We start from the raw sequence: 24,718 nt of genomic DNA, 5'->3' as shown, positions 1-24,718 counted from the left end.
CTTTTGACCCACGACATGTAGAATCACCACGAGAGACAGAGGGTAAGTAAAAAGTTATTATGCTTGGTTATGGTGTATGAGATCTGAGGTCCGGGGCTCCGGTAGATTCTGAAGTGGAAACAGATACGAGTATATTGAAGTAAATTTGTAAATAGAGCTAAGTGAGAAGAGGCTTATGGTTTCCTGGATGTTTTGGGAGCTCGAGAGGAGGGCAAGTCAGGTTTGGCTGAGCGGGATGGTTGAGAGACCGAGGCAATGGCTGGGAGCTGAGCATGGGGGAACAGGAGTCCAAATTTGTCCAGACTGGCAGGTGAGCGGTGGAGAGCAGGCAGTCAGAGGAGAGCGGCGTGGCTGGCAGGCAGGGTTGAGGGAGTTTTCTTGAAGAGGAGTGTGGTCTTAGTGGACGAGAGGAACCTGAGTGAGTCATAGGAATAGGGCAGGTTAATACGAGGATCGCTGAGAAACACAGGAAGCAAACAAATCTTGACACAGGCAAGCACATAGGCTTGACACTAACCAATACTGAGTAATCATCCGGCACTGGTGAGTTGTCACGCCGCTCCTTAAATCCTCTGACCACTGATGAGATGATCTGCAACAGCTGCTCTCCGGAACACGCCCACCTGCAACAGACAGAGGTTAGCTCAGCACAGACCATGACATAAAGAAAACAATATGCACGTGTAAAAGGTCTGAGCAATCAATTATTTAAAGAAGCATAGATGGTCCACATGACTCTGAATAAGTGTAATGCAAATTGTTCACAAAAAAGAACATATGTGTTTGCTGAAGCAAAAAGGAAATGAGGTTGCATGAAGTGATTTTATCATTCAGAAACTCGGTCATATCTGCAGACATGCATCAAATAACTGGACAAGAGGCATGAGGCTGTGATAATGGCAGCTCATATTGCTGCAGTTCAAATCAGCAGGAATACGAATCACAAATGAATAGTTTAAGGGCTTTGCTTCCTCTGAGGATCAACAGTAAACGACTGGCTGTAAACTAAAACAATGCAACCCTCGTCCAAGGTTCTTTTGCACTAACAGTCCCTCTTGGCTCATGCTGCCTTAAGCAGTGTCTATATTTGTCTATATTACTGTCCAGTCTTAATTATTCACATCAAGGCTATTGTCTACAGCTGACATTTTTATGTGTTTGTTTATTTCATGGTTAGTCAATGTGCTTATGTCTTGCAAAGCTTTAAGATGATATCTGGTGTTATGGACAAAGATTTTGAGCCCACTCCCTGCAAACAACAGATTTTCATTATAAACATACTAAATGAAATAGATGTACTAAATATTATTTGTAAATCCCACCTTTAACTTGATTAGATGAATAATTAAATGTGACAATAGTCCATTTATTAGATTGTTTTGGGACATTTGTCATGTAAATTTCACAAATTAGATAACATTAAAGCTCTTATCTGTTTGTGACATTTTTCCTGTCGGTCTGTATTGTGTATGACCCAGAAACTATCATCTTTGTGGCTGAAAACAGATTTTAGAGAACGTTGCAGCTTATTTAATGAAATTTCTTGAAAGTCCACAGGCTTTGGACAGAAACGATCTGATCTAAGATCATGGACTGATTACAAACCTGTCTTGGGAGAATACATCGGATTCAACATCCTCACAACATAAGACCTGACCCCAGTGACACAGCTTCGTACAGCGAGCGGGTCGTTCTAATAAGACTCGACTACTCCCTCTTGTGGTAACACAATGACAGTACTTGTCACACTTGCGCATGCGCATATCAAACAGGCAACGAGGAAGTGAAGTCCCCAGCTAAACCAATAACATCCTGCATTTTTCCTAGTCAAAACGTGTCCAGGTAGCCACAACTATCCTAATTTGACTCGAGGGTATTTTTTTCCTTTATTTTAGTAATGCCAACTTAACGAGTGACCATTAAGATGGCTGCAGGTTCGTTTAAGCTTTTGTAAATGTTTTTTTCTGCCTTGTTGACGACAAGCTGTTAAGCTCCAGTTGAAGCTGTGGAGGATGCCTGCTCGAAATATTGTTTCTCACGATGTTCCTAACAGCAAAGTTAGGTATTCCAGGTTAGCCTCAGATGACGACGGCTACATTGATTTACAGGTAGGAGAACGTCACAACTGTCCTGTCTTTGTTTATTATTAGCTAAAACATGCTAAAAGGGCCAAAAAGCTGCAGTGGCCAAATGTGTTCCCCTTAAATTAACGCTTATTCCAAGTTTAAACTATAAATAATTTAAGATAGCTTCTTTAGCTTAGCTGAATTCACTAAATGATAGCTTAAGTTTTTCATACTCTTATTAAACAAGGTCAAATTAAGGTACTATCTTAAAATATTTCCATTTTATTGTAAAATGTTTCTCCATTATTTTTCCCGTACTGTATGTGTGAGATCTGAAATTGTGCTTATTTATTTTACTGCTGATATAGTTATTAGGCTAGTTTATTATGCATTTTGTGTTTCCTTTCTTCCACAGTGAGTAAGAATTTAAATACAAATGTTGTTGAATTTTCTCAAAGACTGCAGTATCATTTTTGTGGTCCCTGAAATAATCTGCAGCTCTGAAGTAAACCAGTTGGTTGTTTCCCCCAAATTGGCTGGATAAAAGACACGTTTCCAGTCAATTTGGTTAATCTTTTAATCATCACAATATGCCTTTTTGAGGCAGAAAGTCATACTTAGTGTCGTCTCTACTTTAACTTTGATGGCTGTTTAATAATAAAGTGAATACAGAAAGCTATGATGATAAATGTCTCCTCCTTCTCAGTTCAAAAGGAGTCCACCCAAAGTCCCGTATAAAGCCATAGCACTCGCCACAGTGCTCTTCCTGATTGGCTCACTGCTAATCATCATTGGTTCACTCCTCTTGGCAGGATACTTTGGAGACACTGTGAGTTTCTTTCCAAGGCAATTATTTTCTTCACAAAATTGTACAAACAATTTATTCACCGATAAACATTTTTCCTCTCTTATAGGACTCTGACCGGACACTGCCCGTCCTCATCATTGGGATCCTTGTCTTCCTGCCAGGCTTTTACCACCTACGAATTGCTTACTACGCTTCCAAGGGCTACTCGGGATACTCCTATGATGACATCCCAGACTTTGATGACTAAACCACACCACACCATACCATCGTTATTCTGTCTGTGCTGCTTTTACTGTTAGTATCAAAGTTAAAACTGCTAAGAGAAATTAGGTTAATCATTCCTGTTTCATGCCTCAGACTTGTTGTTTATTTAATGCCAGATTGCTTACAAATGTAGCTTGATTTGTATATTCTTGGTTAGTTTATTTAATTAATAAAATAATTTAATTTTCTTTGGGTCATTTTATTATGTATTTTTATAAGCTCATAGCTTATAAAAACCTACATGATTAAAATCTTGAATGCTGAATGACTTCATAAATATGTGTGACAAGATCGTGACATTTTTAGAACTTTTCTGCAGAAGACTGATGTTTGTTAAAAGGCTAACACAGTTTGTATTTCATAATGAGCAGTACTGTTTATCAGAGTTTTCCTTATCCTTCAGTTAATTCTTCCTACTCTTCAGATTTGCTCATTCTTGGAGGATTTTGTGTGATTAATCTCAATCCTCTGATCTCCATATGGTCCACCTGGTCTGTGAGTCAACATTTTTGAACATCGAGCAGCACAAACACCTTTCTGCTCTGCCATATCTGCTACTAACCTATCTATTTCAGAGTAATCTTTCTAATATTTGGATGAAAAGTTGCCACTTTTATTTGTGTGGCAGGAAATGGCTCAGATGTAAAACGTTGTGCTGGTGAAGGTTGGACTAGAGTAATCCCTTCAGATGCCTGGCAGCCTGCTGCTTACCACGGGGATAATTCGGGGATACTTGCTTGCTAATAAATGCACTCGCTCAATCAGCCACCAACCATAACAACTAACTAGTTACTCAGATCAGATTAAGCTCTTCAAATCTTCTCAGAAAGTTTTCCCCTGCTTGATTTTACGGAGACTAGTTGTGTACAAAAGCGTCTTACAGAAATTAGAATTACTGCATTATGTGCACTGTCCCATCTTGCTGACAATCTAGAAATAACTTTGTTTTTTTATCTGACTTGTGTTTGCAACAAATTATGTCTCAAAAAAGATCTGGAAGGATGAAACACTGGACTAAGATGCATATGGGAACTTTGCAATTGTCATAGGTTTTTTGAGCTTCAAGACGTTTTTGTCGCTTTATAACTGGTCTATTTTTAAAAAAAAAAGGTGAAAACTAATCATTTACTGATAAATAACAGAATTCAGATCATGCAGATTGATGTTGGATGGATCGTGCTGAATTTCCTAAAAAAACTGATTGGTTTAACTTTTGTGTGAACTATACAAGTGGAAATGCACAATTTCAGAAATCTTTAATTGAGAAACCCAATTGGTTTATACTTATTTACATATTTTATAATTAAATGTTAGTAATTTATAGCTTTAGTTTTCCAGAAACAGCTTTTGAAATGATCAAATGCTAGAAGTAAATTGGGTCTTTTTCCTTATAAGCATAACTTTCATTTCATTAAAATTTTCTGCTAATAAATACAATGGTATTCTCTATTGTTTCATATAACAGAATTGTAGGGAACCAGATATAAAACGTTTATGATAATAAAAGCCTAATTTGGTTGTTCCGGATACTACCGCCCCCTACTGGTGGTTCATGTGGTTTCTAATTGGCTAATTTAAACCAGAACCCGAACTGACCATATTCACGTGAGTCAACTGTGTAGTTTTTATGTAAAATCCATCTCATTTTATCAATTTATGAAAAGGATTGATTAAGGTAAGATAGCGGAAAAACGTTTACCATTATTTAATGTCCTTGTGTGGGGGTTCTGACCTTTGACCCATCTTTAGTAAACGGGAAGTGCTTGAAAATGCTATCGCCACAGGTTATAACAGGCCATACGTCTCACGTGAATTACCTTATTTACCAATTACTTAATTTGTAATGGTCTCTAATATAGATGTTTTTTATTTATTTATTTTTGCTAATATGAGGTTTACAGAGCAAAATGCGGGTCATTTTTTAGCTAGCGTAAAGCTAACTCTCGGTTATGCTAGTGCTATGGACACAGAATGGAAAATACACGTAACTGTTAATAATAACGCGTCTTATCTCCTTTTAACGAATGTAATAACATGTTATTTAAAGCACGGTTTGATTTATTTCAGTATAGAGATTTAAAACTGATTCTTGAAAATTAAAACTGTGTGAGGTTTTCGTTCAGAAACAAACGCCTACAGGCGCATTTTTCTCCCCTGGAAGCTGTAATTTTCCCGTCAATTAGCCTTTGCCTTTTGTTACAGTCACCAGCCATTCCCACCGAAAGGCGCTTTTGTCTAAAGGCGCTAAAACTACCAGCTTTGTTAAGTTCCTCTACGTTAGGAGACATATACCGGATGCGGGTTGTTTTTTCTTCAAAATAAAAGCGTCTTGGTCCAACCGTTTTAATTTTAATCATTCTAAAGATATATTTGCATTTCCCCGTTTTGCTCATGAACCTAACTAGTTTAAAAAATGTATTCTACAACAATGTAAAAAATACAGTAATTTTGAGTTAACGTTAACTTATTCTTAGACCCTTGCCTACAGTTGTAACATTTAATGTTTACAATTGTCTTAACTTATTTAGATATTTGGAATTGTTGATCACAAGAAGAGCAAAATGTGGATATGTTTAGCTTAGTACTAAAACATTTAAGTCAAGGCAAGTATGGTTTATTCTGGACTTAGTCCAATTCACAGAAATATAAAGACATTGTACAGATAAGATAAGTAGAAATGAGCACAGCATGACACGTTAAAGCATATCAGACAAGATAATCATGAGCACAACAAGATACAATGGGCTGACGGTGGCACAGGAGTTAAGTGCTCTCCTCGTCGTAATCGGATGGTTGCAGGTCCGAGCCCTGTTCAGTCTGTCACTGTCATTGTGCACTCGGGTAAGACACTTAACCCACCTTGCCTGCTGGTGGTGGTCGGAGGGAATGGTGGTGCCCGGCAGCACATCCTTGACAGGTAAAGTATTGCACTGACACAAGTATTGATTACATTCAGAATAATCACATTTTATAATAATAATAATAATACATTTTATTTAAAAGCGCCTTTCAGGACACCCAAGGTCACTTGACAGGAAATATACATTCAGTAAAATACATTAAAACAAAACACAATGAAGAAAAGAACATAGAAAAAAATCTAATAAAATCAGAGGTCATAGGCAGATTTGAACAGGTGTGTCTTGAGTCTGGATTTGAAGAGGATGAAACTGTCAATATTTCTGATGTCTGGGGGGAGTGAGTTCCAGAGATGGGGAGCAGAGCAGCTGAAAGCTCTGCTCCGCATGGTAGTGAGACGGGCAGAAGGAACAGCAAGATGGAGGGAGGAAGATGATCTGAGGGAACGGGAGGGGGTGGTAATACTTATAAGGTCTGAAATATATGGAGGAGAGAGGTTGTGGATGGCTTTGAAGGTATGGAGGAGAATCTTGAAGATGGACCTGAATTTAACAGGAAGCCAGTGAAGCTGCTGGAGAACTGGGGTGATGTGGTGAAAGGAAGGGGTTCTGGTGATAATACGGCCTCCTGAGGTTTATGAAGGAGTTTGTAAGGGGGACCAAAACGAAGTGAATTTCAGTAATTGAGACGGGAGGTGATGAGACTGTGGACAATGGTGGCAGTGTGAGGGGTAAGGGAGGGGTGGAGACGGTTTATGAATCGAAGATGGAAGTAGGCTGACCGAGTTATGTTATTGATGTGAGCATGAAAAGAAAGTGAGCTGTCGAGGATGACACCAAGACTCTTAACCTGAGGGGAGGGGAAGACTGTGGCGCTGTCAATAGTTAAAGAAAAGCTGTCAGATTTGGAGATGGTGGATTTGGTACCAACAAGAAGTTCAGTTTTATTGCCGTTGAGTTTGAGGAAATTAGAGGTGAACCAAGATTTGATTTTACAATTAATCAGCCTACATAATGTGATCATATTAGTAATTTTTATTTTCCAAAATCCCAATGAGCTAAAATGCCTAAATAAATAATTCATTTGTGTGTTGATTAGGAAGTTGTCACCTCACCTGAGTTTGTGTTGGCGTTTTATTTTGAAAGTTCTGATCGGAAGTTGGATGTTTTTGCTCTGCGTAAGCTGACGGGGGTGTGAGCAGCGACTGTAGTAGGAGGAGGGGAAGATGATAATGAGAGGGCCGCTCCGGGAAAGGATCAACAACACGGCTCCTGCTCAGCGTGCTAGGAGCCTTCTGACCAGTCTCGCTACTATTAGATGGTTAACGCGGACAGCACCGACTCATTTACGCGTATTAACGTGGCCAACATTAAACTCTCACTCACCATTAAAGGCGCTTCAGACAAGTTTGGCCCGAGAGGACTGCGACCATAACAAGCAACTGCGTGGAAAGTTTAAATGGACTTTAAATGTGCTGATGTCAGAACCATTAAAGCCAACTGGACTTGCAGGTTTCACTGAAGACGGAAACAAATTTGTTGGACATCAATTTCCAGATGGAGATTAAAGACTGATTTCGTCTGATCCTCACATTGAACGGAAAGAAAAATGTGACTACCTGCGCCCTCTTCATCCTCTTCTTGGTTTTCTTCTAAACGGAGTTTTGATACTTAATTTTACCCAGACGAGAAAGGAATTGGAGGTTAAATCTGGTCCGAGAAAAGTCTGAAAGAGGAGCATCAATGGATTAAGAGACTTCCGACTCCAGTGTGAAGTGCCTGAAGAAAGGTAAGATGCATCCAGAGCTCTTCAGGCCTGGTTAGAGTTTGTGTCTGCACACGACTTTACTCGGGGTTTGTGGCCTTTTTATTTAATATTGATGACTTTTCTTTTGTTTTATTTGTAATAATTGTTATGAATAATTAAAGGAGAAATTGCCACTGCTTTTAGTAGCTAAAATATATTCTGGGTATCAAACATCTTAAATGTATTTCTAATTAAAATAACATGAATTGTAAGTAAAACATATATATTAATTATAATAGTGTGTAGGACCCTCCTCTCACCTGCCATCAGACTCCCAGATTAAGACAAAAGACGCACCTGTTTTCTTCCGATCGGAGATCTGGGTGGATCTCTGTAGCACCAGACAGGTTATCAGCCTGCTGCTCTGCTTGGTACAGTGTGCTGGACAAAAGCTGGTTTTTAACAATTTAGCAGAAAGTGGTGCAGCTGCTGGCACGTTTTCTCTTTAATAGTCATTTGGCCTGCTTTTTCTCTTCTCCGTGTTTTTGTTGTGCTGTTAAGTGAGCAGGGAGAGCCAGAGAAGAAAATGTCACAACAGACGACTGTTGTTTCTTTTTATTTGCATACATATAAGAAGAATCCTTGTTTTTAATCAGCTTATAGGTTCTCAGGGGTGTTAGTTTGACATATTTATGAATTTGTTTTCGCATGTACTAATTCCTGGAGAAAACCCCCAGTGAAAAACGTGTCTGCTCCTGTTACCTTTGCAAACATCAAATCATATCTTTATATGTTTTTACTTTATTGACATTGTAAAGAGACGCTTAGGATCCATCATCCCTAATCCTGGGAGTCAGTTTTGGATATCATCAAACTTCCAGGTGCTCTTAAAGTCAGTGTTTGTAACCTCAGATGTCATTTTATACCATATCATCTCTCATTATTAATCATTATTGGTCTACAAAGCCATGACATTTCACTGGATTATTGCTTTGGATGAAAATTTGTCTCTTTGCGGTTATTTGTTCCCTGCAGGAAGATTGTGACCACGCCTTGGGAAATTGATTGCTCCTGGTAACAAATTATTCATGAGTGGCTTTTTTTTAATAGCTGAGTTAGCTGTCTTTCTCAATTAGCCACCAATAACATGGTAATAATGTGAGGAATAAAAAGAAAAGTACTTATTATTCATAATATATTTATTACAGGCACTCTCTGGAAAATCCTTTCACATCTGGTCAGTAGGAGTTGTGCAACATAAGGAAATGAGAAGTCTTTTGTATCTGTTTGTTCATGTTTTAAAATAAATCCAGTGCACCTTTATGAGCCAGAGTTCATGACTTTAGGGCCGTGTTTTTTGTTTGCTCTTGAGAGCAGGAAATGACACAACCCCAAGACCACATATTTTCTGCTTTTACTTTGAGTTACTGAACATGAATGTGGATCATCTTGAGGAAATATTAAGTGCACTCAGGTGATTTAGTGTAATAATCCCAAGAACTGTGTAGTCATTGCAGCAGGCCACAGTGACGCCTGTGTGAGAGTGAGACAATAATTTGAAAACATTGGGCCATAGTAACGATTGTTAAACCCGCTAGTACCATATGTTGGCCTTTCCATGGTCACTATGTTGATCCATATGCACCAGGCTTTCCCCAGGATACTGGGATTCCAATCCCATGCCAAGGGTGTGCCCAGTTTATTTCCTTTTGCTAAAACAAATGTCAATACACATTCTAAACTAGGCTGCATTGCCAGGGACAAAATCCATGCATTGACCACTTTGCTGTGCAGACTGGTCCATGGATTTAGACCAGTAACTGTTGTAATAACTGATCTGCTGGGAGTATGTGAGCAGATATGTGGTCATTGTTTGTGTGCTAGTTGTGCAATTGTGAGTGCTGAGTGAGCTCCTATTCGAGTAACACTTGTAAATTCTAGGTTTGTGCAAAGGCCGCGGCCTGCCAGGATTACGGGGATTACTAAGAGAGTAATACTACTTCTTATCAGGCCTGTATCTGTCGCTAGCATCACTGATGGGCCTGCTTAGGTACCAGGGATAACATATAATCTCTAATGCATCAGGTCAAAAATCGTATTAAATGGCAAATGTATGATATATTAATAAAAAGAAATGAAAATCTCATGCTACTTATCCTATAGACTGCAAGAGAATACAGATCCGTGTTTCAATACTTAGCTTATGTCTGATTGATACAGTGTGACAGGGCAGATGCATATGGAGAGATTTAACCTACCTGCTACTAAAGCTGACAGGTTGGATTCAGCTGATTAAGTGCATGTTTTGCTTTTTGCTAGCCAGGAAGTGAGTCTGCAGGATATAAATTCTTCATGAAAGGGACAGTGCTTGATGCAATAGTTCAAACACCTGCTGGTTTGTTGTGACTTTCATAAATACAGTGACGTGCACATGTGCAAGACGTCTCTAAACTTTTGTAGTGGAAATATGTAGATTCCATAGTTAGCACCAGTAAGTCTATGTGTTATTGTGCTCTTTGACCTGAGAAAACTCGTTTGGGTGGACCACGTGCCATGTGTTTCCTCCACTTTCCAAATCAAAGATCACTTTACACCTTTCCATCCACTAAAGAAGCCATATTGTCACCGACACTGGACCCCTTCAGTGTTAATACTTGTGTGACCTGATTCAGCAGTTATGGATCTCCGTTCAGCCACATGATAGTGTCCTTGATGTGTCTCACCAGTTTGATCTCTAATTCAATTAAACTATTAACACTTGAAACAGGAGGCCAGGATTACACTGGGCGCCACAAATGTACCATCCAGAAGGCTAAGTCATGACTAGGTCTAAAGCAATTTGTGTCAGTGAAATCCAGTGTTACTCTGGATCTTTACATGTCACTAACATGCAGGCTGTCCGTGTCGTACGTGGACGTATTTCCTACTTTTATTCTGAGTAAAGTTTGTTTTTTTGAGTTATGTTGAGTATGTGAGTTATTTATGCCATGTTTTTTACATTTGATAACCTGTTTAAAATGAATGTGTAGCAGTCATATGCACTCCTTACTTACTGTAGAAGGATAAAAACCCATATTTTGTGAGTAAACCATCACCTTACAATTACAGAAACGGTCAACATACAACAACGTCGTCCGACAAATGGCAGCAAATTGCTGTTGTTAGATATTACTTTGATATATCATAAGTATTACACGTCACCGTCTTGACTAGTCTCCTATAGAGGCTTTATGCACATGCTAATTAAATGGCCTAGCTGTGCTCTGCTGCAGGAGGAAATAACCTGCTTGTCTCTGTCTAATACTGCACCTGCAGACAAAGACCCCCCCTAGCTTTTTCCTCAGCGTCTCTTTCCACCAGACAGTCACACATTACGGTGTATGAGCACAACAAAGCAGCTGGGAGCAAATGTGACTTGAGGATGTGTAATGCTTCAGAAAGGAGCTTGGGTTGTACTTCCAGGGTATGATGGGGTTTGTTATGTCATTTAAACAAGTGAAAAGTCATCAAGGAAGAGGATGCAGTAGTGTGCTACCACCTCCATCTTTTATTTTTATTGTTGGAGATGACCCAAACACTTTGTACTGCATATATTTATTACCCTCTGAATCCAGAGTAACATCAGTGTTTATTGCAGCAGCCCCTTTGGCAAACATTATTCATTTAATAGGAGTAATCCTTTCATGATTGCATCGATTCTGCCTTGCGCAAACTACTGACCACAACAATTAATCAAATGCCCCTCCCTGCCCTTTTCACCAGCTTTTACAGTGAAGCCAGTCTGACTAATGTGGTTTGGTTCCTCTCCACTACTGAGAGTTGCAGAAAGATTTCCAAGTTGTGTTGAGTTTGGTTTCATTTGAGCGTCTGCTTGCATCGGCAGCTCATTTCTAGCAGCTGTCCAAGAACAGCCCCATCTTAATTTACCTTAATGAACTTTAGGCAATAAGCTGGTATTAGGGGGACCAAATGAAGTGATTTGAATGAAGGGGGGAGTGTTTTCATTGTGTTTGAAGGGTAACAACTTAAACTTCCCTCCAATCCAATTTGAAGTGAGCAGGTGGGGGGCTCATGTGTTGTCGCAGCTGTGCAGACTCTGGAGTAGGGCTGCAATTTTTTCAAGTGGAGTCATGTTTGTCTGCCTCATTAGGAGATCAAAGTCAGCCGACTGTGATGGTGCCCTTGTATGAGTTGTTAGTGCGTTCGGTAGCCCTTGATGCTGCTGTTTGCAAGAAACGAGCTGCGGCTTTAAATTCTAAGATAAGATCGTCCTCCATCAGAAGTCTGTTTATATCACTTAAGTTCAATTTTCTTAACATCGGTAATAAGATAAAACCTGGAGCTGGGAAAACACCTTTCAATGTCGCTCCTGTCACCTGTCAATTGCTGCTGGCCTATTTAGAGAAGACTTTCTTGGTGAGGTTAATCTAATACATGTAGAGCCTTGCCCTGGTCTTCAGTGTGACCAACACACACACACACACACACACACACACGCGCACACACACACACACACACACACACACACACACACACACACACACACACACACACACACACACACACACACACACACACACACACACACACACAAATACTCTTTGCAGTCGAACCTCCACAGGATACACACTCTAAGCATGTCCTACTGTCTTTGATGGATTAGTTTAGCTTTGCATTAATCCAAGCATTTATCAAACATCCCATTTTAAGGATGCTTAGGTTTTCAAAGAACACTCTTGTTTATTACCCAAAAGGCATCTGGAATGTAGTATTCTGGTTGGATAATGAGTTGATGTTAACTCTAGGGATTACATTTTGTCCTCTGGGGGATGTGAGGGAGTCCACTCTGTCATTCTGTACATGCTACAGGAGGGTTTTTCTGATGAGGACTAAACGGGATGTTTGGACTTGTTTTTCAGACCGGGAGATGTGGGAAGGAGCCTGACAGACGGCCATGGGACTGGAGAGACGGTGGCTTCATGCTGTCACCACTGCTGTAGTCTTCTGTCTGATAAGTAAGTATGCTATTGGAAAAATTGATTAAGTGCACACATTAACAAGGCTTTTCTCTGACTTTTTTCCCTTTCCCTTTTCTAAATGTTCTTTGTTGTTTGTTTTCTTTTGTTACATTTTACGACTTTATGTTTATGTTTATGTATTTAGCAGATATTTTTGTCGAAAGCGACTTACAAGTGAAGCAGCCAGAGCTGCAAAACTTTACCTTTTGGTTTGTATCAATAACTGTTTAAAATCCCAAATATTACAAAGAATTTTAAATAAATGTTCTAATCTGAAGAAGCCTGGGCATTTTACACATGGTTTGGCTATTTAATTTGGATATTACAAACAAACAAACACAATAACAATATAAAATGGTAAAAGATACAAACAATCATACTAAAAGATACATCTATTTCACACAAATAAAAAAAGACTTATTTGTGATGGTTGTGCTTCTGCTGTTTAAACTATTTTCTTTGCCAGGTCAGGATCACTGTACCACAGTGACACTTTCACTCCATATCGATGTTTTAACTTAATTGGACTTTGAAACAATATTTATATCTTTTGCAATGGTTACGTAATCCATTGCACTTTCAAAACTCTTTCAGAGTCATTTCTTGACACATGAATAGTTTTTTTTGTTCTACAAGATTCTTGAATGGAAGATTTCAGGATATGCAGACATGCATCTGGGGGAAATTTAGAAAGCAGGTGGTTTACATTGTTGTTTAGCTGCATGCAGGCAGCAAACACACACACACACACACACACAACATAAATCATCTGGCACAGCTCTGGCTGCTTTATGTCGGAGAGAGTGAAGAGGAGGGGCGTCACAGCTCAGACCTTAGTGGACAAGAGGGAGAAAACGGGGCCAAAAACCCAACTTAAACAATATCTCTGGGTGTGGATTTAGATCAATCCTGGATTTATGCTACCCCCAACCCCAGGCACGCTTGTGTGTATGTGTGTGTGTGTTGGCTTGTGTTGTGTTGTATTTGCAAAGGGGGTTGGTGGTGAGATTGATCGTGCTGGTCCACAGACCATGTGCAGACCCCCAGAGGGTGGTGAGAGGTTGGCTGGAGCAAACACAGAGAGGGTCCTGCTACATCAGAGTGACCCCCCCCCCCCCCCCCCCCCCCCCCCCCGAGATTAAAGTAATCACCAGGCCAGATGAGCAGTGAAGCAAACATGGGCACCCAGTTGAGCACACACCCATGTCAGCACATGGCAGTGAGAGAGGCAGAGAGACTACTTCCTGCTCCAGGTGTCACTAATGGGATTGCAGCTACGCAATCTTGTTACCGAGCGCCACATGATTCTTTCACATACTCTCCTGGCTTTTACCTGTCTGGGAGAGTAGGACTCGGTGGTTGATCTGTGATCAGTTTCAGTCCAGATCAGTCATGGCACTTTGTTTTTGTTGTTCCTCATCAACTATCTGGTTTAGTTTTATTATAAAATGTGTCCACCTTTGATGGGATTTACAGTTCTCACATAAATGATTAACAGTTTGCAGAGAGGTTTTTTAATAAAGAATCATGGGTTCATTCACTTGTTTTGTGCCATCTGCAGATGTTTAGGATTAATTCAGTACCATACTGATGTCTGCAGGTGTGTCGCAGAGTTTGGCATCACTGGTTCGTGCCAGAGAGGGGGCCTCTGCAGAGTTGGGCTGTAATCTCACCCCTGCATCCAAAGAAGTAACTACCCCAAACCTCTTTCCACTGCATGTCGTGGAGTGGGTGCGTCTCGGTTACAACGTTCCCATCCTCATCAAATTTGGAGTATACGCTCCCCGAGTTCATCCTAATTATAAGGGTAAGCTTTATTCACATGTGTTGAGCTTTTTTTTTTTTTTATCACAGACCACAAAATAAGCTTTGAAAGCTTTACTGGGTGATGCAAAGATGAGCTGAACTTCTAATACCACAAACATCTATAATTACAGATTAGCATTTTTATTTAGCTGTGCTTAAAGGTAGAGTGGATATTCTTGGATAAAACCATTCAAGGAAGCTGCTTTTTGAAAAATAACAACTCTAAGCTCCAACCCCTTTCCCCAGCCTCCTCCATAGAGTCACAGAATCTGATGGTCACAGAAAATGGTATAACACCGAAGGCAACGGATACCCTCAAACAACCATAAAACAACATGTTATCTTACCCTTTTCTGTTCATTATCGGCACCCTTCTGCTGTAATCCCTAACATAACTCATCTACATAGATGTATGACAATTTAGTAGGAGTGTGTATTGGTAATACAGTGGAGACAATAGAATATGTCCTGATAGTAAAAGCCAGGGACTGAACACTTTAACCCTGATGCACTCCAGAAATGACCGGGATTCAGTTGTTTCAGTTAACTTGATTTCTTATGTAAAAAGCTAAGAAAATGATACAAAGACATTGCCCTGGACTATTAAAAACCACCACTAAGCAGTCCCCAAAAAATATCTTGAGGTTCCACCAACATCATCTTTTAAGTCTAGGGCACACCAGAGGTGAACGCGACACGCCGTCATTTTAAATAGAAGCCATTATAGTTAACGAGAGTGGGCACATGGGGAGCGCCGTGCCGCATCCCAGAAGCGCCGCGCTGAAGATAGGCGCCAGTTCTATCTCAAGCTGTTTACTAGCCTGGCTTGCCAGACTCGTCCTCTGTTTAATTCTATGGCGCGGTATGGGGGCCAAAATTAAGACTACTGCCCAGCAGCAGGAGGCTATATAAATTCCGAAGCAAACTGCCGATCTGATTAATGTTAAGCTGACGCCGGTAACTGAGAGGCTGGTGCTGCTTACTGAGAAATAGCACCTTTACCGGCGTTACTACTAGATATGCTAGGGACTAGCAACCCTTGGCTGGTCATTGACAGGATCACACACTCCCTCTGCTGTCTATTATCATGGGTAGGCTAGCGTTAGCCTGGACGGGCTGGTGTTAGCATTGGAGAGGCTAGCCATTAGCGTGCCTAGGCTGGCCACTAGCTGGATTTCCTACCCCCTCAACGGACTTTTAGCATGGATAGGCTGGCGTTAACCCTGAAGTTTTTCCAGGGTTGTATGTTTCAGAGGTGATTCAAATTCTTCTCTTTTTTTTTTTTTTTTTTTTTTGACAAAACGTTTATTGGGTGCCATTTGGTATACAAAGAACATTTCAAGCAGTGTGGCAAAAATGTTCCAGAATAACATCTCCCTCTCCATCTATAAATGAAAAGAGAGTGGGGTGCCCGTCTGGCAGCTAACTTAATCTTGTCTTTCTTATGCGGGAAAGGGGAGCCAAAAAGAGGTCAAACAGATGATTTTAAAAGCGTGGGGAGGGGAAGTTTGGATACCCCGAAATAGATAATCCATTCAAAGCATCGTCCCTGTAATTACAGGTGGTGCTGAGTGTGCATCAGTACAGCTACAAGGAGGGGAAGGGCAAGAATGTACGTGTTTTAGTGGCGGCAGTGGGGGTAGGGTAGTTTAGAAAGGAGGGACGGGCATACCAGTAATGCTTCCCATTGGGGAATTAGGAGCATAGATAGGGGCTTGCTTGTGTGTTGACAGTTTTATATTAGTATGCTGAGGGTGACCCAGTAAGAGGAGATTGTTGTGCTGGAAGGAGGATGGAAGCATCGGGAATAATGGGAGTTTCCTTGCTAGAGAGCTATAATTCTGTCATTGTCTGCCAGAGCCCAAAAGACAAAGAGGGGCATCACAGCCTCCCATTGGTTTTTCAAATCTGACAGAACGACTGGGACACCCCAAATCCCTTACTGTCTCAAATAGGTCACTGAAATGTACAAGGAAACCTCATCAGAAGCCCTCTGCATTTGATTCAGACTGAGATGTTTCCAGTTCTGTGATCACGGGAGAACCTCATTGAACATTTTTATGGGCTGTTTGTCATGTATGTTTGGAAATTACTTAATACAAAAGTGAACAGTGAAGTAAATAAGACTTCAGAGGTGAAGCTTAGTGTAAAACACCAGAGCGTCTCTGTGTTTGGCAGAATTCGTCCTTTGTTGTGTATGTGTCTGGTGCAGGCTTTGCCCCAGTCTGCCTCAGATCCTCATATCTCCCCTCCCACTGGAGGCAGATGGCTACATGTGAAGCGTGTCAGTGCTGTGGGTCTAATGTATTCTGCCCTCAAATTAAAATCGTGGGGTTTCGGATTGGACTGTGAGACTGTCAGGTCGACGAGCTTTTCCTGAATTCTGTCTTGGTTTGTCAAAGAACAGGAACAAGTGTGCAGGCAGGGTGTATGTTTTATTTTAAGTAAAAATCAATTAAAATATGAAATGAGTTAATACCATTCAGTGTAGAAATCTATGCAGTTGTTCAGACTCTAGATCTGATTTAGTAAATAAAAGGTAACTGACCAAAACTGAGAAGAATATGTTTTCTGCAGCAGATTATTTGTAGTGATAACATTGCATATTGTAGAATAGGGGTGTGTATTGTGAAGATTACATGGAGGTGACTTATACAATACAGGGGAGATGATATGATATATTGTGTCACTAAAAGATAGACCTGATATGGTTCCAGGGGACACCAACCTGGTGCCCACAGGCCTTTTCTCCAAATAGCACAAGTCTGTAATAAAACAAATCTGATGCCATCTTTTACAATCACAAATGTATTAATATAGATTTAAAAACTACAATTTATTTAAAAACATTAAAATATGTTTATTATATGTGCTGTTTACCCATGAGATAGATGATCATTGCAATTCTTAAAACTGAATTTACTTGGAAAACTCAGGTCAAACGCTTCCCAGACACATCCAGAGTTATCAAAGATCTCGTCATTCTTCATGAAGGCAGTAGAAACTGCTACCATCTAGCAGGCGGAATTTGATTTGCACCGCACAAAAGAAATAAAATAGGTGTTTGCATGTAAATTATCAATAAAAGTCGATTCTGTGTTTTTAAATATTAGTTCAGCCGCATCATAACATGAAATATCGCAATATTTCAATGTATTGATATTTTCTTACATCTCTATTGTAGAATATTAAAATTAAGATGCCATCTGTCCACAGTACTGCTTTGTTAGCCTAGCAAGCCATTCTATACATGTAAATATAAAGTCTGGCCACGACCCATTGAAACAACCCAGCAGTGGGGAGGAATCTACAGATGTCTTTCAAACTGTCTCTAGAGGCAGTTGGATAACAGTAGGACCAATTAGAGAAACAAACAACATAATGTATTCATCTCCACAGAAATCAGTCCACAGGGCAGTAGACAACAAGAAGAAGAAAATACATTATTTTTTCTAAATCTATGACCTCACTCTGCTCATGGCTCAAAGAAAAGCCCAAGTCTGAATCATCAAAAGTTGATGCCAAAATAATTTCAAACTGGCACAGTTCCTGAGCTGCCACAATCTTTGTAGTTTGTCTCCGTTGCAGTTCTAGTGCAAAGCCCACCCAATAAACAAAGAGCAGTGTGATTGGCAAGACACAGAACTGATCAGATAAATGGTAGACCTGCTGAGGCTACAATGGAGCGTGGCTCAACCGACTGGTAGAGAAAAAATCTTTTTGCTAGTGCTACGTTTGGTCTATACTTCTGAGTTACTGCTTTGTTTCAAGGCTACAAATGCCATTAGCAATATTTATCATCACAGACAAAAATAATCTCAGGAAGTGATATCTTGGATCCTTGTTCTAGTCCATTAAACCAACTTTTCTTGATATAATATCAGGTGTGTTTGAGATTGCACTATGTATTTAAGGAGTGTCAGCAGCACCCCACCTAAGCAATCCTCCACAGAAACCATTAAACATGAGACAGTTATGTGAACCAGGAAGGTATGAAACCCTCACCCTCTCCGTTTCACTTCCAACCCGCCCTCGAGGGCTAACCATTAGTCAGTTCACACCATAAAGGAAACAGCCAGATAAACAGTCACTGACACGTTTTTACAGCTTTAGTTGTGTTTGCCGAGACAATGTATTGGAGTCCTGCAGTGTCTGGATGGTTTACTGTTGCAGCGCCAGATCAAATGTCTCTTGTGTGTTGAGGAAAATCAGTGACTGTGAGCAAGGGACATTGACCTGAGGTTAGTACGACAATAGGCAAACCTCCAGATCTCAGCAGGCATCCATCACACTCTCAAGTAAGAGTCCTGGACAGGACTGAAGTCAGGGGATACTTTTGTCACACACAAATCCTCTGAATCATCTAGAAAAGTTAATGTATGTTTTTAACATTGAACAGCTTGGTTCATTGGTGTATGTTACATCACTGAAGTCATGCTGTTATGTGAAACCCACCAATTTAGCCAGTTTTCCTGGACCAAGATGATGCAGCCAGTGCTGACAAAAAAACAATGAATGACTGCAACTTTAGTACTTTGTGTTTTTCATCTTAGGCTCATCCAAAAGTGCCATTTCTTCATGCCTTAGATGTGTATCACTGGTTAGAATGACATCAGATAAGAACAGTTTCTAGAAATACTGTCCAAGTACCATTTCTGGCTTTTGTAAACAGTAATCTAAAACTCTTCAATCTTTTGTGTATATGAAATGACATGAACCTTGTTTATTGTGCTTTTTTAAAATAAGATATTTTTTTCTTATTCTTTGTCTAGATGACTAACAGTCAAACATCTGTTGATTATTACCTTAGTTTAGTCTCTTCCTGATCCAGAAACAAATCTCACGTTCAACTTGGAAGAATAGTTTAACATTTTCTGGATTTTTATGCTAAAACTAACTTTGTGGCCATGCAGAGGGACTAAGCTGAGTATTTTCAACATGTGAGCTAGCTAGTGCAGCAGGTTATTGGAGCTGGACTCAGCAAGAGGGACAGTGTTAACTGTAATCTATCCCATGACAAAGAGCTATTCATAAGAGGGTTAAACTGATTAGTGGAACAGGAGGATTGAAGAGAGAAATTTGGGGGAGTGGGAGGGGGTGAGTTGTCAGAGGCAGGGGCCAGCCCCAGACTTATGATTGTATTCAAATCAAAACACATCCCACAATGCACCACTGCATGGCTCGCTTATACACATACAAATGAACAAAGGAAAGCTATTCTAATGCTTCACCAAACAGTAAAATCTGCCTTCCTCTATGGTTTTCCTTGTTATTATAACACATAAAATAGCAAAGCAAACAATTGAATGACAAAGTCCCTGTACTAGAGCTGTAGTAACCAAAAAAAAACAAAAAAAAAAACACATTGGTGCATGCGTGAAACCGTAACTGATCAAAACCTGTTTGGTCAGAAATCAGGTAGTCTGAGGTTTTGCCTGCAGAAAAGAGCTGAGATCAGTGAGACGAGGCCAGCCAACAGCACCACTATGAAAACTGAGCGGTTCTTACCCCACCACCCACTGGGTGAGAACCCAAGTCGCTAATGTGAAGAGGCTGCGTCTTAAAGTTCAAACAGCGCTGCTGGATTAGCGTTTCCATTTTCTACACTTGGCTGCATCGCACCACCACCGGTTAGAAACAAGGACTCATTTTTATGATAGACTAAATCTGTCATGTGATAACTACTGGAAGAAAAAAATACAGAGGAGGAGGAGGGTAGGCATGAGGTGAAGCAGCAGCTATTGTTTCAGCAGGGTTTTTCTTTCCCTTTCAGCTTAGAGTCTAATGGCGTTTGTCTCTTGAGAAGGACTCGTGGACGTTAATGTAGGACCAGGGGGGTGATGAATGCGTCTGCTGGATCACCGAGGTCAGAAAGGTCAACCTCTCATTGGCTGTCGGTGGATTATCAATGCGCATAATTTCAGTAACCTCCCTGTAACCTCTTGTTCCTTTTAGGTGTAAAACCAAAGTGGCGTCTTGCTGAACATTTCTGACTTTTCACTTTTATATTCAGTTCATGCAGCTTGTAGCATGGTCTGTGTGTGTTAAGCTAGCAACCATTTTTTTCGCAACATCTCATGAGCAGAACACCTGCAGAGCACCATCTGAGATTTTAATCTTAGAATGCAACATTTAAATCTGAATAAAGCAACATTTGTCGCGCAGCCTTGGTGTTTTGTCTGTGCACAGAGTGAAAAGGATGATCCCATTTTTCTTTCTTTTTCATTTCTTTCAGTCCCCCCTCTCAACCCTTTGGGCTTTTGGATGTTTTTTTTTCATACAAAACAATGTTTTTCACTACGTGTAATTTTTCTGATCCGTGACAGTAGAAACCCACCCCTCTTGCACGATCAGCCCGCCTCCTCCCATATCTTGGCTGTGTCGTGTTTCTACAGCAACTGAATTCAAATCTAAACCTTGTATTTTCTCCGCCTCATCACTATGGTAACCTGAGAGCATGAGGAAAGGGGGTGGTGGTCGCCGCCTCTTTGTAGTGATGGACAAGAGGGAGAGGCTACAGGAAAGGGTTAAGTGTTTGACAGTGAAACCAGAATTCCCCCGCATGGGCTCAGGGGGCTGGGCGCTGGCTGAATTTTGAAAATCAACATGTATACACACACCCACGTGCTTCTGAACCCAGTGGGATCAGTGGGATTTCCAAAGGCTGCATTTTAGGGTGCAATTAGCCACATTGATCTATAGGTCTCCCATGATGTGTGCCCACATGAGGATTAGCTGTACTAGAAAAGAGTCTTGCACATGTATGTCTTCCCTTTTAATCTGTAGTGATTCCACAAAAGACTAGAAAATGTTGCACATGTGCTGATGTGGCAGGAAGGGTAGAGCCTAAAGGTATACGTATACCTGCCTGCACATTTCCCAGCTCTCCTAGCCTTGTGTGAGCTCCGCCCATCTTATGTGTGTCCACCTTTAGGAGGTCAGTCAGTCATTAAACCCAACTATTAAGCACGGCAACAACCCCGGTCAGGAATGTGGGGTTAATTGTTAGCTTTTGTTGCCTTTCTTTACTCTCAGTGTGTGTTTTGTTCTGTGTTAAGGCCATGCGCACAGTTAAATGAATGTTATAGCTTCAAGATTAAATCTGTCTGAAGGAAACCACAATATTAAAGAGGACATTATGAGTAGTGCTAATGTTGTTTGCCAGGTTTCAGAAGGTTTTATGAGACTTAGATTTATGATATGTACAAAATCTCTGCTGGAAGACAAAAGGTCTATTTATTTAGCAATAATGTAATTATTAGGATTATTTATTGAGACACAAACCTTTCAACACATAAGAGGCAAAAGATGTCCAATAGGATGCTGGGAACTTCTTCACATTTCTGTGTTTACTTTCAAACTGCTCTGGCAGGGTCTGGAATGAGCATCGTGTGTGTTTTCCCCCACTGCCTGCATCCTCCTGTCGTTTAAAGCCCTCAGATTGAAGGGCCAAAAAAAGAGTTCATTGAGAGACGGAATAAAAGGAGGGGGTGTACCCGAAAAACCAGGCTGCAGTCACCAGGCAACAAGCAGATCAAGTTTCAAAGCCTGACAAGAAGTTGTAAGAAGTGCAGAAAGGGGAAAAAGGAAGCTGTGTTATTGGGTTATTGGGTGTGTGTGTGTTTGGGAGATAGATGCGCGCTTTCGTGCATGGGTCCATCTGTGTTTGAGAGTGATCACACACAAGTCCAGTGTGTGCATCTGCCATGCTTCATATTGTTTGTCTCGTTCCTTTGCCCCTCATTACAAGTGACTAATTTCTTCACGTTCTATTGTCGATTTTCCGTCTTAGACGGAAACCTTTGAATGAAAATAAGAATGACTCAAATATATTATTTAAGTAATTTAATAAATCAGTGTTCAGGAATTTTTGGCGTGCTCATTCTAGGTCTCTACTTCACCAGCCTAACCATAGATGACAGGACACCGTCTTCATCTGTCTTCTTGCATATCATTTTAACCATTGCCTTAGTGATTCATGTGTTTGTGCTCCACCTCAGGGCCCTTGACTTCTCAGTGTCTGAGACAGGGGCGGGTGACATCTCCAACAAAATGAAATCGGCATAATTTTGGATAAAATCTAAGAGAAAATCATGATCAAGCAGTTTTTATTCAGAATGCAATGAATGACTGTAGGAAATAAAAGAATGGTAAAACAACGTCTGTTCTGGCTGCCTTCAATATCTTCATGTCATTGTTTGAGACAAAACTACCCCCTGCAAGATATCTGTGGTTCAGAGGCTCATTCTTTAAGCTGATTGTTGTGAAATGCATTGTTGCACTACATGCTTTGGTTTCTGGTGTTACAACAGTCATTTTTACATAGAGCCAAGAAGGTCTAACGCCCAGTTAGGCGTGAATGGATGAATCTGTGTTTCATGGTTTTAAGTAGGGATGCAACAAAATATTGATACCATGAAGTATTGTAATATTCGGTGTTTTAATACTTAATCAGTATTTAAAGTAACACTAAGTTTCCTGCTCCTCCGCCCTACTGGTTGAAAGTATAATTATGGCAGTTGTAAAATACCCTGCCGTAGCTAGCGCCAACAAGAAGTAACACTAACATGAGCCAACTAATACTAGAACCACAAAGTAAAAGATTCACACTGCTGGACAAATAATAGTATTACTTACAAGTCCAGTAGCAACAAAGCCAGGGCACCATCAGTGATTTTGTAGCCTCCTTTAGCTTCTTCAAATTGATGCTCGCTCTGGTTTTAGTTCTTTGCTTCACTTCCAAAAAACATTACTGTCTTACTTTTACTTCTAGGCTCCACCAAGAAAAAGCAAACTTATTTTTCTTCTTCTTATGCTTTTAATTGAGGATCTGCAAACTGAAAAAGCTAACTGCTAGCATAACAGCATACAGCTGAAAAGCAGGTAACAAGCTCCCCCTTTAGAAAACCTACCTGCTTCACAAAACTGTTAAGTGCAGTATCTGGCCAGTAGAGGGCTACAGAGTGGTGTCAAATATTAAACTGGTAGGGATGTACATAGTTGACCTTGCTGTTAATGTTGTAACCTGGTAAAATAGTTTTGCCCGGTTAACTGCTCCATGTCCTTCTGCTGCGCTGGGGTGTAATATATTTCGTGTCACTAGAGGGTATAGGAGTACCGCTATCAAAAATGTTTACTGGACAACCGCAGAAGAAGAAATTAATGAATAAACAAATAAACAAATGTGATCAAACACAGAGCAGTTAGCAAAGAGTACAATTCAATTCAAATTCAATTCAAAAATACTTTATTAATCCCAGAGGGAGCAGTTTCTTGTAAATGGTAAATGGCCTGTATTTGATATAGCGCCTTCTAGAGTCCTGGAACCCCCCAAGGCGCTTTACAACACAATCAGTCATTCACCCATTCACACACACATTCACACACTGGTGGGGATGAGCTACAGTGTAGCCACAGCTGCCCTGGGGCGCACTGACAGAGGCGAGGCTGCCGAGCACTGGCGCCACCGGTCCCTCCGACCACCACCAGCAGGCAACGTGGGTTAAGTGTCTTGCCCAAGGACACAACGACAGCGACAGACTGAGCGGGTCTCGAACCTGCGACCTTCCGATTGCGAGGCGAGCACTTAACTCCTGTGCCACCGTCGCCCCTAGTTATCTTAGTTATTTCATTCTTGGAACACAATAAGCCTCACTTCAAAGTGTTGAGCCTGGCAGAACATGGCGCAGTAAACTGAACCGAGACCAGCAAAAGGTCAGTAAGCTATGGCGCTCCTGCTTGCATCTGACTCCTAATTTGTCTAGTAAAATAAAGAAACATCAGTGTAATTATTTAGTTCAGTGTAAGGAGGCTAAAGTGTTTTTTAAAAAGCGTGGCCTCCAGAATGCATTTATACGCACGCAATCGCAAGCGGCGCTGTGTATTTGACGCCAGCCGGTCCGCTGCCCAACAAGTTCTGAATCTGATACTTCAGCTGTCATCCCACACTGTCTTTACCTCTTGTTCTTAAATGAAACAAGTGTGAGACTTTTTGGGGGGGGGGGGGGGGGGGGTGTTGGTTTCAGGTTAACCGGTTATTAACCCTTAAGGGGCATCAATAACCGTTAAAGACATTTTGGAAAATGTGCATCCATAGAATCTGGTCAAGTTTCCAACTCAAAAATCACTGAAATCAATGTTAAAGCTCTAAG

At 40.7% G+C, this 24,718-nt stretch overlaps 2 protein-coding genes across 4 annotated transcripts in view; both read left to right on the top strand.

Moving 5' to 3' along the window:
* The first annotated feature begins 1,767 nt into the window (after positions 1-1,767).
* tmem230b (transmembrane protein 230b) lies at positions 1,768-3,325 on the top strand. The gene is made up of 3 exons (XM_015972247.3): positions 1,768-2,108; positions 2,773-2,895; positions 2,981-3,325. Exons 1-3 carry the CDS (start codon positions 2,013-2,015, stop codon positions 3,119-3,121), a joined length of 360 nt encoding a protein of 119 aa, XP_015827733.1. The 5' UTR covers positions 1,768-2,012; the 3' UTR covers positions 3,122-3,325.
* Positions 3,326-5,721: 2,396 nt separating this feature from the next.
* The window catches only part of igsf9b (immunoglobulin superfamily, member 9b), a 36,297-nt gene continuing 17,300 nt past the window's right edge, over positions 5,722-24,718 (top strand). For 2 of the 3 annotated variants that reach the window (XM_015972246.3, XM_015972244.3), the window contains exons 1-3: positions 7,208-7,785; positions 12,663-12,758; positions 14,362-14,568. In XM_015972246.3, coding sequence (XP_015827732.3) covers positions 12,698-12,758; positions 14,362-14,568 — 268 coding nt within the window. In that variant the 5' untranslated portion in view covers positions 7,208-7,785; positions 12,663-12,697. Of the gene's footprint in view, positions 6,056-7,207; positions 7,786-12,662; positions 12,759-14,361; positions 14,569-24,718 lie in introns of those variants that run through there. The other variant, XM_070546574.1, reaches the window with a different exon arrangement.

Source organism: Nothobranchius furzeri, chromosome 17 (genome assembly GCF_043380555.1).
Source record: "Nothobranchius furzeri strain GRZ-AD chromosome 17, NfurGRZ-RIMD1, whole genome shotgun sequence".
NCBI classification, from domain to species: domain Eukaryota; kingdom Metazoa; phylum Chordata; class Actinopteri; order Cyprinodontiformes; family Nothobranchiidae; genus Nothobranchius; species Nothobranchius furzeri.
Note: the sequence above shows the minus strand (reverse complement) of the source record. Positions and strands in the feature narration are given on the sequence as shown.

Excerpts from the sequence above, each read along its gene's own strand:
- tmem230b (XM_015972247.3), top strand. The coding sequence starts at position 2,013 with ATGCCTGCTCGAAATATTGTTTCTCACGATGTTCCTAACAGCAAAGTT. Across the intron at positions 2,109-2,772 it reads ACGGCTACATTGATTTACAG|TTCAAAAGGAGTCCACCCAA; the intron begins GTAGGAGAACGT and ends CCTCCTTCTCAG. Across the intron at positions 2,896-2,980 it reads CAGGATACTTTGGAGACACT|GACTCTGACCGGACACTGCC; the intron begins GTGAGTTTCTTT and ends CCTCTCTTATAG.